The 17070-nt window shown below is 46.5% G+C and overlaps 1 protein-coding gene across 1 annotated transcript in view; it reads right to left on the bottom strand.

Moving 5' to 3' along the window:
* The window catches only part of LOC310963159 (phospholipid phosphatase-related protein type 5-like), a gene marked incomplete at both ends in the record, with an annotated part of 59199 nt that extends 42864 nt beyond the window's left edge, over positions 1-16335 (bottom strand). Inside the window, one exon of the mRNA XM_083935843.1 lies at positions 16132-16335. Within this exon, the coding sequence (XP_083791969.1) occupies positions 16132-16335 (204 nt within the window). The remainder of the gene's footprint in view (positions 1-16131) is intronic.
* Positions 16336-17070: the final 735 nt, after the last annotated feature.

The following is a 17070-nucleotide window of genomic DNA, read 5'->3' as shown; positions in this document are numbered from 1 at the left end:
AGCCGATCCCAGCTGACATCAGGCGTGAGGCGGGGTCCACCCTGGACAGGACGCCAGTCTATCACAGGACACATAGAGACAAACAGAGACAGACAACCATTCACACCTACGGGTGATTTAGAGTCATCAATGAACCGAACACCTGCACGTCTTTGGACTGTGGGAGGAAACCGGAGAACCCGGAGAAAACCCACGCAGACACGGGGACAACATGCACACTCCACACAGAAGGGCCAGTTCGAACCAGTAACCCTCTCGCTGTGAGGCGACAGTGCTAACCACCACACCACCAATATGTATTCAATACTATAAGATGAAATCACAAAGACCTGATATTCAGAGACTTCCCCCCCCCAAAAAAAGACAGCTTCAGGCTGTCTAAATATCCCTAGGCACAATACAACGAACTCCATCTGGAAATCCCACAACCACAGGGAAGCCAGATATGGATTCAATCCAGGTGAAAAATGCTTTATAGAGTGAGAAGCACAATGTTGAGAAAATAAGAAGGAAACTCCAAGAAATAACAAAAGCCAGTGAATAAAAATAGTGTTTGCACTTAACACAGCAGGCCTTCGACCGTGTTTCACACTAAATGAAAATCCATAAACAGACAGGGAAGAGCCAGCGAGAGTGAAGGCCGGTTTGTCTTTCTGTCTTATTGCTCCGTCATGCCAAAGACAGGGCGCAATTCCTCAACCAATGATGACACCCCCACCCTGAGCCTCCAGGCCTGGAAAGTGAAGCCAATGTGGAAGTGCCTTAAACCTGCATTCTTTCCAATGTCCAGCAGGGGGTGATTCCATTGCAGCGTCTAAGCTGAGCTCCTTAGGGACCTCCATTGTTGTTTTGAAATTGCAGTCGCCTCTCGTGTCGTTGTCACCCCCCCCCCCCCCCCCCCCCCAACTCCAACTCTTCAACTGCCAGTAGCTCCTCACAGGATGTACATCTGGATTAAACTTTGAACTTCCGCGACTTCCAGGCACGTCCAGCTGGGAGGAGGCCTCGGGGAAGACCCAGGACTAGGTGGAGAGATTAGATCTCCACACTGGCCTGGGAACACCTCAGGATCCCCCAGTTAGAGCTGGTTAATGGGGTCCAGGAAAGGGATGTTTGGGGTCCCCTGCTTGAGCTGCTGCCCCCGCAACCCGACCCTGGATAAGTGGTTGAAGATGAGATAAGACTTCCGCGACTGCCCGAGGATCCGCGCAATGTAAACTTCGTCATCACAGGGCGTACGTGGAGGTTCTATGTAGACATCCACGTACCACCAATTTGGTGCTTTTTACACTCAAGACTATCTCCAGACCTGATCCTCCTGACAGCGTCCGGAGTTCATATGTGAAAACAGCTTAATTCGGGGTTATCAGTGGTCGAGTTGCCTAAATGAAGCGTGAGTGTGCTAAGCTTGGAGGAGCAACAGTACTTTTACACATCAAATGGCCGGTGGAAGTACCAAGCCTTGAAAATACAGGGTCTGACAGCAGATTTGCAGCACTTGGAGGGAGTTGATAACCCCTGTGTCAGCCATTTTCAACAGCTACCTGCAGCGGTGATGGCCGACTGCAGGGCTTGACTGGCACTGCTGGAAAAAGTTCATTGTGTTCTCTGGAAGCTGCATTGCCCGTAAGCCCACAGTAGGACAAGATGGGATAAAGACTATTGTGGCTGCTTGTCCCGAGGATGCACCCCAGGCCCCTGTGTCTCCTGAGCTCAGAGTTGTGCTTCCAGTGTGGTTCCACACTCAGTGCACTGGGGGACTAATCTTTAATTTACAGGTTCCCCTCACCTGGATTTGTACCGACAACCCCCTGACCTTGCCCAGTCTGAATGTTTCCACTTGGCTGAACACCAAGAAGCATGCAGTCCTGTCAGTGAATACAGCACTGTGCGTCCAAGCATGTGTGCCACTGTGCACAGGCGCTGGTGGGTGTGTATGGTCATAATCGGTACTGAGGCCGGGAGCTGAAAGCCCCAGAGCCGCTACGCACTCAGGCACTGCACAGTGATTTATTCAGGTCGACGGGTGAGCGGGGCAGACGAGGTAGAGGAGGAAAGGAAAACTGGAACCAAAAAACTTGGACTGAACTTGCAATACTCAAAGCATTTTTTGGAAATATCTTTATATTTCAGAATTAGAAATACTTTAATATCCCGGGGGGAAGGAAAGTCTCTACAACAGCAGTTATACCAGGATGTGACACTGAAATTGCCAAACATGACATTATAGCCCAAATTAAGGTTGTTTTGATTGTTTCAGGATCCAAACAAACCTTTAATAATGAATTTCATTCCAAGTCCTAGACAACAGTAAGTTCCTCTACAGGCTTTCCAAACTGTCATGATGGTAGAGCTCCGTGATTAAAGGGGGTCAAAGTATTGAATGTCGACTATGACTGTCACGGCCTCTAATGCACCCATCTATATGCTGATAATGCCTTCTTTGTGATCCCACCCCATGTCCGGGAGGCCACGGGAGCCGGTCCACAAGCGAGATAGAAGCATGAAAGTGTGTAAAACGTGTCAACTGTCAGAGTCTCACGGTCGGTGTGTGACAGTGAGCGGCCCTGAATGATTGTCCACAGCAACAAAATCACCCACCGTGCCTCATTGCGAAAAATTCAACACGATCCCCGTCTTTAACTTTGGGGCGCATGAAACCCAGTGCCATCCACCAATTTGCAAAAACAAATAATGCACCCTGAGGTAAGAGAGGTTTCCTTCTTGGGATTCTGACCATTTCCAACACTTTAGTTTAGGGCACAACAACAGTTCTCTATCTTATTCACCTCATTAGCTCCCGATCATTACAGTTTGACTTCTACCCCTGTGCGTGATGTCGCCACCCAGATGAGAGTTTTGTAACTAACAGCAGTAACAGTGGCTCTCGGAAGAACAGAGGATTTTCAGTGTCTTTAAAAAAAGATGACCAGAGATGAAAAATTGATGACCAGCTGTTTTACAGTTGCAGAGGGGGAAGTCTGGTGTAACAAAACACACTGACACGAGACTGAAAGAATAAAGCAATGAAAACAAAAATGGATCTGTGGCAGTCCCTGTCCAATCGTGCATGTGGTGAGGCTGCAATGACCAGTTGTGTTCGCTGTTTAGAGATGAGCGTGGGCATGCCCAATTAACCTGACGTTGAGCACCTGGGCCTAATGCTACGGAGGTTACGAAACAGCTCAACGCTATGCTGTCTACGGCAGTAGCTCAGTCCATAGGTGACTTGACTGGGACCATGAATGGAGCGTGGACTGGTGGCTGGAGAGATGCCAGTTCATCTCCTGGGCACTGCACCGAACCCCCAACTGCTCGGGGCGTCGATCCATTGGCACCCCCCTCGCTCATTAATTGCATGTATATAGGTCCTGTCTGTGCATGTGTGTGTACTTCGGGCCTGTGTGTGTGTAACATGAATAACAATAATAGAGTGAAAAAGTTGAATTTCCCTGTTGCCGGTCCTAATAAAGGAATTCTTCTTCTTCTCACACCCCATGTGATCCAGCTTGTTGTTTTGTTTGGCCTTAAAGTGTAACTCCGGAGAAAATCGCAGCATGAATATACATCAAATAAGCCATCGAGACAGTTTTTCCATTGACGGCATACTAACAGAGAAATCCCAGAGGCCACTAACAGCCAGACCTGGCTAACACTGAGGAATCTGGATCTCTGTAATCGACTTGTTTGGGCTTCCTGTCAATATGAACAGAGCCGACTGCTAAGGCTTGTAGCATTGTAAAACAGTCTTTTCTTAATTAAACCCTGGGTTCACTAACTACGGTGTGGGTGCTTTGTTTTCTGTGTAGGGACTCTTCTCATGCTGCTGCAGAGGTTTGCTGTTATTTTGAGCAGCATTAGTGGTTAAAAAAGACGTTTTGGACGGATCAGCGCTCTGCCCCGAGCTAATCAGTGTTAGCCATGACTACGGACCAGTGCAAAGGAAGATGGGGTTTCACAGGCTATATTGCTTCTTCTTAAATTTAATTAATAATCATTGTGAATCAGTTCCCTGATATTGGGTGCTGTCATACCTATCTCTACTCATATCATAACTATAGAGTTGTTATTTGTTGTTATTGTTATTGGACTGACATACTTGTGTTGGGCATGCACTTTAAAAGCCACAACTCATCGCATGTGATATCAGTGAGAAGACAAGGCACGAAATAGCTGAAGGGCCATCTGATTTCCAAAAAGCCTGAGCAGCACTGCGACAGCCACGGGCCATTTGTCCTACTTTCTAATCAGCTATAACCCAAGCTGACAGGGCCACAGTGACAATGTGCTGCTTGTTTAGTGCCTTAACCTACTCCCATCCCCTATCTCCCTCACTGTAGAGCTTTTCTCTCGTGACTAGTCATAACGGCAGGGTCAGGGTGACCCGTGATGCTGACTTGAGGAACAGTCGCATATAAATCACCTTTTATGCTCGTACATGTGCAATCGTGCCATGCCCACCTTCTCATCCAGGCCTTGGCTGGGAAGTGTACCCACTGGTCAAACGAACTAGACTTTAGCCTTGAATCTTGCTTTGGCACCGTACAAATGGTTAAGTGTGAGCACCCTGTTAGTCAAGTCACTATGTGTCCCTCAGAGTTTGGGAGCAGCAAGCCGATTGGCCCATGCAGAGCACAGCGGGCAGGCTGGGGTGTAAGGGTTAACCGTGTCCAGGAAGTAGCTGATGAACCCGTTAGTATCATGGTATGCAAGTGCTAGTGTCCGGAAACGAATACACAGAGACATTCATGCGACTTTGACACATACAGTACTTGGTAAAATAACCAAACGAATTGACATTTGACCTATTTAGAAGATAGGAGATAGTCTGTAAGATAGTCTGTTCTGTCATTCACAAAGCCAACTGTGTGTTCCTGAATCTCAGATCTTCCCTGTAATCAAGTGACTGAGCTCATAATCAGGCCTCATTTTTCAGGCCCGTGGATATAATGTGCTGTGAGAATTGTGTGTTTATTAAGGGAATACTCTTTCAAATCAATTGAGCAAACTCATTATGGAGAGCACTGTCCCAATTCAATCAAGTGTGTTTATTAGCATTGTAGAGCATACCATCTATCTCCAGTTTAGAACAAATCATCTCAGATTACAGGAGGTGCACAGTGCATTTCAATGTAAGCCTTGAATTACGTCGTTTATAGTTCATCTCAGCGTGCATCTCTAATTTTACTGCAGCAGGTGATTTGCTTTATGTTGGTGAATGGCCCTAAACACTTAGTCACAACAGAACCTGCTTCACGGCTGCCTTCGATTCTTGTCTATTACAGTATCTGTGGGCGGAGAGGTGAGTATCGATCTATCTATGACGCCTCTTCCACTAAAGATGTCTCCTGTCTGGCTGTTTCATGTCAGCCTCTTTTATTCTGAAGGACCATAACCAAAAGATAAAGTTTAACACTGACAGGTAACAGTGAAAAAGGCTCAGCAGAGGCTTTACTTCATCGGGTCCTTGAAAAAAAGCGGGTTTCAGAGAGTTACACAAGGGACATTACTGTGTGGTATGGCAACACTACAATAAAGTCGAAGAAGACCCGTCAGAGGATCGCCAAAACAGTACAGAGAATCATAGGCTGATCCCCGTCCATAGATACCCTGTGCACCAATCTCTGTAGAAACAAAATACCGTAATTTTCGGACTATAAGTCACACTTTTTTTCATGGTTTGGCTGGTCCTGTGACTTATACGCAGGTGCGACTTAGACATTAAAATATATAATTTAGCCAAAGTACTCCAGCCACTTGACATCTCGGTGAACCGGAGCTTTAATGCAGTCTTGCGTCACCTGTGGGAGCAGTGGATGATGGATGGGGAACACAGCTTCACGGCAACCGGGAGGATGCGCCATGCAACTTTCCTGGAAGTCATCGGATGGATCGACAAAGCATGGACTTCAGTGACAACCGAAACCATCCTGTCGGGGTTCAGAAAGGCCAGAATAATTCTAACTGGCACTGATGCTAGGTCTGACGACAGAAGAGGAAGAGGCAGGAAGTTACACTGAGGATGAAGAATCCAATGGATTTAGGGATTTGGAGTGAGATTGAGAGTTTGGTAAACTTGTTATGTTATGTTGTTTATGCTATAGTTATCTGAATAACTGTTAATATGTTACGTTAACATACCAGACCCTTACTCAGCCTGTTGTTCTCTATTCTATTGTTATTGCTACAACATGCCTTTCAAGATGACATGTCTGCTCTTGGTCTCGGATTTTATAAGATAAATTTCCCCCCAAAATGCGACTTATAGTCCGGAAAATACGGTAAAATCCATTTTCAGATGGAGACGCCACTCGAAGAACTGCAGTTTTTGGCACTCCCGTATTCAAACAACCAGGAAGTCGCTGTGGTTGGGGCTTGGTTGATGCCCTTCTATGGCCCTGTCCAGCCCTCCTTGTGTAACCTGGTACCCCCTCCATGCTCTTGAGACTGTGCTGTGAGACACAGCAAGCCATTTTGCCAACGCACATATTGATGTACCGCCCTGGAGGAGCTGGACTACCTGTGCAACCTGATTGGGCTGCGGGTATGGAGGAGAGAGACATTTTCAGTGGCCATCACATGCAAAACCATTCCCTTTTGGGGGGTTGTCTTGCTTTTTTCCTCTCCATTGCTCCTGTTTTCACTTTCATTTGCATCAAAGCAGGTAAAACTGATTCACAATCAACTTGTGCTACCTAAATGGACCCATTGATATCCTTGAAGTTTAACTGACTTGATGTTATACTGTGATGATTAAGTGTTCCCTTCATGTTGAGCAGTACGCACACACATACATAATCTACTACTCCAGTGAAAGTGATGTTGATGCTGATGTACTTAGGACCTTTTTCATAATGTGTTCGCTTTCCTGTAGGGGAAGGGGGGAAGGCCATTGAAGGTGGCGTGAAGAATAAGTGGAATTGGAGTTGTCTGGAGGAGACGTTGAAGGTTAAGGGACACACCCTCCTCTTCAATTGCTTCAGCAAATTGAAATAAGCAGGGAAGGCTCTTTGCAATGTCGGCAAACACCCAATTAATTATGGGACAAGCTGCAAGACTGTATTAAAAACAATATGTGCAAATCATGTCAGACACTATACTATGCGTTAGTTCGTGCAGAATCAGAATCAGAAATAGTAGTCATACGCCCCAGAAGTAAATGACTGACAGCGTGGATTGGATGATTACCACAAGTCACACACCAATCACAGCCCATCTCACACAAGGTGGTTTCAAATATGACTCTCACAGCACTGATTTCTGCACCAACACACAGACACACAACGCTGCTGTGGCAAAGCTTTGCCTTCAGCCTCCACCTTTCTAGTTTGTCTTGCTTTGGGCCTACTCTTGAATACCCATTTCTGCTTTTCTGCATTACGCTCCCTGTCTCGGCTCAGCATGTGATGGATTATACAGGGAGCATTATTAAGAGCGGAGCCATCGACGCCGAGCATAACTGTACTTCCATTTGTTGCAATAAATGGCTAAATCTGTGACGAGAGTGTTCCTGAATGAAGTAATCATGTATTGCCCTGAAAAGAGCTTTGAATAATTTCCACGGGGTGCCTAAAACGCCATACTGTGCAGGTGTATACATAACAATGTTTAATATATTTAAATCAGACTAGATGACACTGCATGCCGATCAGCATTTCCTCTAGAAATGATTCATTTGAAAAACTTTCAGGCTCCTGTTTTTGGATTTGTTGCAGAAAGGTCTCTTCCTGTGTCAGTGACACTGCATCATTGAGTTGTCTTCTACACCGTTCATCTTGGATGATGTGGGTAATTAGGACTTTACAGCTCTGTTTGTTTGTCTCTAGGTTGTTACTCAGTTTGTCCTGGAAGCTGCCGAAGCAGTTATTAAGAACACCAGGGGAGTAACGCATCTTGCAATTTACAAAACGTGCCACAACGAGGGGAGAGGGTCTGGTTTGTGAGCCTCCGAATTGCATCGCTGCTCTTTGTGGATGATGTGGTTCTGGTGGCTTCATCAGACCGCAAACTCAGCTCGCACTGGACCGGTTTACAGCCGAGTGTGAAGCGTCAGAATGAATGTGAGGCCATGGTTCTCAGCCCAAAAATGTTTTTATTGTAAAGCACTTTGTAACTGTGTTGAAAGGTGCTCTATAAAAAAGGTTTCTAGGTGTCTTGTTCATGAGTGAGGGTGAAACAGAGCATGAAATGGACAGGCGGTCTGTTGTTGTACCGGACCACACAATAACAACTGACAGTAATCAAAGCTACTATTTTCCAAACCTCATCCATGGTCATGAGCTTTGGGTAGTGACTGAAAGAATGGGATCGCAGATACAAGTGATCAAAATGAGTTTCCTCCGTATGGTGGCCGGCTCAGCCTTAGAGATAGAGTAAGGGGATCAAATATCCGAAGAGCCTGCGTCAAAAGGGACCAGTTCGGTGCGGGCATCTGATCAGGATGTCTCCCGGTGACCTCCTGTTAAGAGGTTTTCTAGGTACGTCCAACTGGAAAGAGGATTTTCGGTAAATTTGATGCTAAAAACAAGGGTATTGTCTACTGGCAGTATCCATGGACCTCCGTGCTACTGGAACCACTGTTAATAACATCCAAAACACAAGTGAGTGTTGCATTGTAGCCCTTAAGGTTAATCCGGTGTCCGAGCGGAGGGCAGAGTGAGTGCAGTCAGGCAGGCTCATTTGATGGCCCATGCTCCAGACTGGGTTGTCAGGTTTCAGGAAATTAAGCGCAATGCTCATAGAAATGTGTGAAAATGACATATCCCACAGAGAAACACATGAGAAACACCCATATTATATATATCAATATGAAATCAGGAGATTAGCGGGTTAAATGACCAACTGGGGGCACAGTGGGGAAAAGGGTTGAAACCTCGGTAGAACCACCCTCAACCTGTTTACCCTTTTTCAGCATTTAGGCGGCGTCCGGCAATGCCAAGACGGAGATGGTTGGGTTAAATTTCTTCAGAACCTGAGTGCTGTCACATCGAATATGCCCATATGTTATACTGTCAAAGGGGCGTAAGGATGGAGGGATGATGACGCCCCACCAAACCAGCAAACCACCAGCTGCCCCTGTATTTAACGCCTGCCAGTAGCTCCAAGGCATTATTCGTCCTTCTACTGTTTCTAGGCTTTTATCTGCAGACAGTGTTGAGCTTTTGTTGTTTTATTGACGGTGGCTTAACAGCACTCTGAAAAAGACAGCAGATCAGAAATTAGTGTTATTTATTAGTAAATGAAAGCAGTATTTCTGTTAGAGAGACTCTGACTCTGCTAATGTACATTAACGTCATTTAAAGTAGGAAACAGGTCATTCCAGCGGTCCAATGTTGTACTGGCCTTTGTTTGACCTATAACGCACACACCCAGGACTGTGGATATTGTCCCCAGTCCTTGGCAGTCATGTGAGGGCCAGTATGGACCGGAGAAACCGTTACAGCACCAACCAATAACTCTCTTCAGTGGCAGACTGGTGGTGCCCTCAAAAGTGGTGAAAACAAGAGGAAGTGCCTTATTGGTGCCCTCTAGGGTGCCCCTTCATACAATATATTATGATGATGCGCCCTCTAGAACAAGGAAATGTGATAAAATGCCTTAGGGCGTACTCACACTGTCCTTCTGTACCGCGACCCGGACTTTAGGGTACTTGTCCCCCCTCCCTCTCCCCCCCGCGCCCCAGCCCCGTTTGTACTCACACTGCCAGGGCCGGCCAATGCTTCTTGCTGTCCATACGCCATCACGCCGTAACACGTCACACGCATTGATCGCGTGTGTGTGGCTTTGTTTACAAATCTTTCCACAGACCTCAGAGTTTTTGTGCGTCTTGTCGACTGTTTTCGAATATTTTCGTCCGACCAAATCTGCAGTAAACACTCCACCTCCGCATCACACCAACGTGAACCTTTCACCGCCATTGTTGTTGTTGTTAAATGTCCGCGCATGGTCCGTCCTTCTATTTACATGTCCGAACGGGCGGACATAACGCTACGGCCTTAGGGCTCGTGCCGTGGACGGCCCGCTGACCGCAGTTATGCGCGGAGCGGGTGCACTCACACTGCTTAAAGGTACTAGATTTTAGCTGAAAAAACGGTTTTTGCCCCGCCCAGAAGGACAGTGTGAGTACGACCTTAATGAGTGCCCCCCTAGTGGCCTTCTGCCTGTCTGGTGCCTCCATGGTTGAAAAAGTGTTGAAGTGCCCTCTATAGAGTGGTGAAAACGTTAAAAAAAAGGGCCTTACATGTAAAAAAAAACGATTGAGTTCCCTCTAGGATGCCCCTTCCGGAATAAATGATGTGCCCTCCAGAGCAAGAATATGGCAAACCGCAAAAACATGTTGTGGTTAGCTAATGAGGGGCAGACGTTCCTCTCTTTGGTAGCCGCCGAACGGGGAATGCAAAAGAGGCGTTGCTTTCATGTGGCGTCGCTACGACGTACAGCTACACTGAGTGGTTCTTAAATCTGCAGTGGATGACGAAGCAAAAAGCGGATTAAGAGTATGCCCAGACCCGTAGTGGGAAAGGATATAGAGTATAGATGCTATACTGATCTTAATCAAGGAACAGGACTGGTTCATCATAGCATAGGTGGGGCCCCATGTTGTGTTTCGCCCCTGCCCTTCAAACAGTCTGAGTCCGCCCCTGACTCTCTTAGTCTATGTGAGTAGGCTATTTTGAGTAAGTCTTAAAATATAAACCTGTCTAAATGTTTAATTGTTGTTTTGTCAATTACTCTTAAGCGTTTATCTTTTGCCCTGCAGTCCTGGTGTTGCTTGAAGCCAAACTGCTTATTACATTTGCTCAGTCTCTGCAGCAGGCAAAGGCTTTCATATCCACTGACAAACAATACAAGTCCCTCCTGAACCCACGCACACGAGCGCAGACAGACTGCAGAAGTCTCCTCACACTGTTTATCTTAACATCACTTATTACTTAGACTGAATTTTTGGTACTTTGATCATATTTTTTATTGTTAGCTCCAAAGTGGGTTTATAAGTAGCTCTGTTTCAAAGGATAACAGTCTGAGGTCTGGTGATTTTTAAATATTTTCCTTCTTGTCAGCAAATCTCATGGGCTGACCCACACCGACAGTGAATACATTAAAGCCTGATATATCTTCTTCCTCTGTGCCAAACAGCTCCCTTGTTTTTAAAAGAACATCAGTGAGCCAAACTGTTGCACTGGGCGACAAGTTCCTCTCAAGACATGTGTAGAAGTATGTAAAAACTACTGTTTAACAGGGTTTTCTCAGGGGAATGAGTCCTTACCCCAAGTGAAGGAGTTCAAGGACCTCGGGATCTTGTTCACGAGTGAGGGGACGATGGAGCGTGAGTTTGGCCGGAGAATCGGAGCAGCGGGGGCGGTGCTGCAGTCGCTCTACCGCACCGTTGTGACCAAAAGAGAGCTGAGGAAGACAAAGCTCTGGATCTACCGGTCAGTCTTGGTTCCTACCCTCATCTGTGGTCATGAAAGCTGGGTCAGGACCCAAAGAACCAGGTCGCGGGTACAAGCGGTTTCCTCAGGAGGGGGGCTGGAGTCTCCCTTAGAGAGAGGGGGAGAAGTTCAGCATCCGTGAGGAACTCGGAGTAGAGCCGCTGCTCCTTTGCGTTGAAAGGAGCCAGTTGAGGTGGTTCAGGATCATCTGGTAAGGATGAACCCTGGGAGCCTCCCTAGGGAGGTGTTCCAGGCACGTCCAGCTGGGAGGAGGCCTCGGGGAAAACCCAGGACCAGGTGGAGAGATTATATCTCCACACTGAGCCTGGGAATGCCTCAGGATCCCCCAGTTAGAGCTGGTTAATGTGGCCCGGGAAAGGGAAGTTTCTCAATTAATTATTTTAATTAAACACTTAACATCCAGTAGATGTGTTAAGGTCAGCATCCAAAATCAACATGGTTAAAGCAGGACTGTCAGTGAAACACTCTGCGTTCATCTATAAATAGGTATGAGTGACTCCAGCATGTGTTGCCCACTGATGCCTTACACTGTATGACAAGCTTCTCTTTGGGTTCATTAAGTCTCTGCAGCCGTCTGAAGGCAGCGGGACACACATGCTGATAAAATCTGCAGCCTCTGAATCGAGTAGTGCGATGTCAGAGCACAGTTTGACTGTTGTGTGTTCTTGCTTGGTTGGAATGAAAACCTGCAGCCACACGGCCCTTCACTGGATCACTTTGACACCAATGATCTAGACCCAACAACTCAAGTTCTTTACCTACTGACTCACTTGATATAAATAGCAACCCCGACGGCTTTCATCTCTTACGATCAGCACGATAAACATTATATTCATTAATGCAATTATCGTCACCCTGCACAGGTTTTGTAAAGAGCCTGGTGTCAGATAAGACAACAATATCAGCATTGGTCGAGTTTATCCAGATCTTTTTTCATATCCAATTTAGAGAGTAAACTCCTTACACTGATATGAATAATCCCCACAGCAGATCTAGATTTAAAATCAGCGGGTGTAACGCGGGGTCACAGTCAGTCCACGGTCACCATAAGCCTGAGCTGAGATCAGGGTTGTAGAAGTACTTCTGCGGCATTTACTGCGGGCGAATGTTAAACTCATAGTTAGTTGTTGCCAGTGCAGAACATCCCTAAGATAATCCCAGTAGTACCGCGCAGATCTATGAGGCTCAATACAGTGCTTAGCAACATTGTACGGTTCAATATTGTATCATTCACATGAATTTAACTAAGAAGCAAAGAGCGTAGGCAGAAGCCGGAGGATTGAGATTAGATTTGCAGCGGTTCGTGCAGGCCTTTACGTCGAAAGGTAGCAAGTTTTAAAGTTCAGACAATCCAGACGAGGTTTCCTGCTTCTCAACACACGCCGTGAGGTTGATTCTGCTCCGTATCATTGTGACCTCTCGTGCCCTGGCCACATCTATGCCCATGTTGCTCTAATGCTGCATAGTTGTACCCTACATGCTGTCAGCTTGAGTGAGAACCAATCAGTATAGTATGTGTGTGCGTGTGTGTGTGCAGACAGTCCTACATGTACCCAGAGCAGGGTCACTGTGTGTGCACGCTCTGCCTGCCCTGTCAGCTTCAGCCACTGCAACGGTAATCACTGCGCTTAACGTTCACGGCGCACTGCACCGCGGCTGGCTGCATTTTATACGTTTATATCACAATCAGCTTGTAATTGCCAGAGCTATCGAAGGAGCACTGAAACATTGGCACCATTCATTCAGAGGGCCAGGGAAGGATCATGGTGAGGTTATTGGAGGTCTCCGCAGGCCGTGTTGAATCCTTAAGATGTAAACCAGGTGAAAATAACAGGCATTTGTGCAGGTACAGCATTGGAAAGACAACAACTTGGTGACTAATGACTCATCAGACTGATCAATTATGCTGTAGGAGTCATGTCAGATTGCTCCACTCAATAGCCGACACTTTAGCTATGAAGCGGCAGGTCGGTCCCTTTGCCATGTAAATGTGATCTTAAGGACATTGTGGGCTGTGATCTACAAGGAAGCTGGGTCTTGAAGCTGCACACAACTGCATTTTTATATTCAAAATGTCTGAAACGACGATATTAAACGGGAAGGACATCGCTCATATGGATGAGCCCCGCATACTCTCATTTCCAGCATCAGCAGGCAGCTCTGATGAAAGCGCTGTACACAAACAGCAGACAGAGTCGGGGAGGAGCGGGGGAACATAGTGTAACATGTAGCAGCTAAAGAGACCGTTCTCTCTCTCAGGAGTTATAAATAGTTAGACCAGAGACGGAGCTAAGAGAGAGAGAGAGAACGCTGGACGTGCATTCAGCAGGTGGACACGAACGCCACTACACCTTGAGTGATAATGTCGCTCGGTGTCTGCTGGGGGTGTAAACAAGCAACTGTTTGCTAAAACATTCACTGCGGCGACTGTGGCTCAGTGGAAGAGTGGGTCGTCCTCCATTCGAGTGATCGGCTGTTTGATCCCCACCTCCCCCGGTCCATATGTCAAAGTGTCCTTGGGCAAGACACTGAACCCCGAATTGCTCCCTGTGCTGCGCATGGGTGTGTGAATGTGGTGTGAATGGTTAGATTAGATGGTGTGTAGATGTGCACTGCCATCACTGTGAATGTGACAAACACTGTGAAAGCACCTTGAGTAGTCAGAAGACTAGAAAGGCGCTTTATAAGTACAAGACCATTTACCGCATCAACTTAACCTATGAGGTGACAGCATGTTAATGTTGTGTTTATGACCCTTTCACTGTTCACACTATTATTAATCAGGGAGTTTATTTTTGGACACAGAAGCATTTTGAATTTAAACACTACTGTATTTTTCGGACTATAAGGTTTGGCTGGTTCTGCAACTTATATATTAAAATATATAACTTCATATTTTCGTTATTTCTTCACACTGCTACTCCTGTTACTCCTGTACCACTGGAAATTGGAAATTGAAACATTACCTTATTAAGACAACTGAGAAAGACAAAATCATATTCTGAAGATTACATGGTGCAAGTCGTGAAACATGCAGTAATGGAGTAAGGGAGCAGCAGAAAGAAAGGGAGGGACCGGAGAAAAGACGATACTTTAGAGAAAACCAAAAATGCTAATCGCGGACTAAAAGCTAAATGGTATGTTATTGGTCTCTGATTTTATAAAATACATTTCCCCCAGAAAATGCGACTTATATATGTTTGTATATATGACTTATACGCTGACTCAGGGGTACTTGTCCCCCCTTCCTCTCCCCCCGGGGGGCTGGAGCCGATCTGACATCGGGCGTGAGGCGGGGTCCACCCTGGACAGGACGCCAGTCTATCACAGGTCACATAGAGACGAACAGAGACAGACAACCATTCACACTTACGGGTGATTTAGAGTCATCAATGAACCGAACACCTGCACGTCTTTGGACTGTGGGAGGAAACCGGAGAACCCGGAGAAAACCCACGCAGACACGGGGACAACATGCTAACTCCTCTCGCTGTGAGGCGTCAGTGCTAACCACCACACCACCGTGACAGTATTATTTGATGAGGTCATCTGCTGCAGACAAACCGCAGTACACGTCAAGCAGAAGCGTCTGTGGTGATCCTGCATTCATGTCGTTCACGACTTCTTTCTCACAACGTGACTCTGGATATTAGTTTTCGCAGGGCAACGATGCAGGTATCAGGACCACCATAGCTCGTGCAGCTTCTACAATTCTTACAGTTATGAAAATTGGAAGTTATATAACCACGGTTATGGCAAAAATGGTTGATTCCAACATCCCTACCTGTTATGCTGCCCCCAACTGGTCAAAAAAAATCTGATCTGATCTGATAGAGCTTTAAAAAAACAAAACATCCTGACAGAGAGACCTGAACACGCCGGTTTCACATGTGATCCTCTTGACTGAGCGATGGCAAAATGAACTCTTGCCTCTGAAAATGTCCCTTTTGGACGTTATATCACGAGGTCACAGGCACATATAGTCTACACAGAGGCCGAATCACATCAGAAGCACCCGAGACGACTGCTCATAATTCATCACACTCACCATTAGTCATCCGGATCAAACCAATGCAGACAAACAGGTTTGATCCATCTAAAGCTGCCTCCTTATGCCCTTTGAAAGTCGATCTGCAGTCACCTATAACGAGATGCTGCCTCAATGACAATAAACAGTGTCACAATTACTTAGGATGATATTTAACCTCATTAAAGCTGATAATTTACAGGTTTCACATGGGATTTGACGTATTTCACATTTGGTTCTTGTCTGTTTTTGCAGGATATTGGGCAAAAAGCAAAAGTCAGCATCCATTTTAGATTAAGGATATAAGGCAGCACTAACAATATTTTATATTTATGATTAATTTAATTATTTTCTATGCACTTGTAATGTAATGTAACCAGAAAACGTCCAGCAGCAGTCTGAAAAGCAGCAGCAGCTCAATTATTGCAACTGTTGGCAATTTGTGGGTTGATGAATTTACTAATTAACAAATATTTCAGTGAGTTACTGCAACAGCAGGTTAATCATCATGTGATTTAAGTAACGCCAGAATGAATTTAAATAGAAAGAAAGGACTGAAATGAAACAAATAAATGTGTGTGTCTGATAACGTAACGATCAGTGAGCCCACAGGTCTGATGGGTGAAGTTTGCTGATGAAGTGTGCACTCACCAGTAGCGTGGGCAGCCCAGCCACCAAGGCGTAGAGCAGGACGGGCGGGACGGCGCTGCTGTCCTCCGGCCCCAGGTAGGGTTTGGTGTACGTGGTGTCGTAGCAGAAAAAGCCCTGCACGTGCACGCTGAAGGTGTCGGTGTACTCGAAGTAGTAGGCCAGCATGACGGTCCCGGCCATGATCACCAGCTGGAAGTACAGCATGATGCAGACAGAGAGCGAGAGACATTTAATTAGAACAAAGCCTTTTCTTTCTCTCTCTCTCTCTCTCTCTCTCTCCCTCCTACCCAGCCTCCTCCTCCTCCCCGGCAGTACCGACTCCCGCTGACCGGCTCATGACGGCTGGGGTGCACGCGACGAGCCCCTCTCTGAACGTGGTGGAGGCTCGCTCGCCCTGGCTTCCTCTGCTCGCTGCTGCGACTACAGACTGTGTGTGTGTGTCAGAGAGAATGAGAGGAGAGAGAGCGAGAGAGAGAGAGAGAGAGAGAGGGAGGGAGAGCCAGCCAGCGGGTGAAGTGTAAGCATGAAAGAGATGAGGAGGCTTGGCTAACCCCCCTTATCTGTGTGTGTGTGTGTGTGTGTGTGTGTGTGTGTGTGTGTGTGTGAGAGAGAGAGAGAGAGAGAGAGTGAGTGTGAGAGATAGATTAGAGGGACGTGTAAGCAAATATGAGGACGGACAGCTCCCTGTGTGTAAACTGGACGTAGAACCAAGACATGCATTGCCACGTTTATCTGAAACGGCAAGAGCGAAAAGAGAGAGATAGAGATGTAGAGAGGGGGAGGGAGAGAGAGAGAGAGAGAGAGAGAGAGAGACGCCATATGTGTCTCTCGAGGCTGAAGCTCTCCGCTCTAAATTCAGCCCATTTTATCAGAGAAATGAGTCAATACATAAAAGTGAATGAGCAGAAGCGCCATCATGAGACACACATCATTCTGGGC

Source organism: Echiichthys vipera, assembly GCF_963691815.1.
Source record: "Echiichthys vipera genome assembly, chromosome: 21".
Taxonomy (NCBI): Eukaryota; Metazoa; Chordata; class Actinopteri; order Perciformes; family Trachinidae; genus Echiichthys; species Echiichthys vipera.
This window is presented reverse-complemented; position numbering and strand designations above follow the sequence as displayed.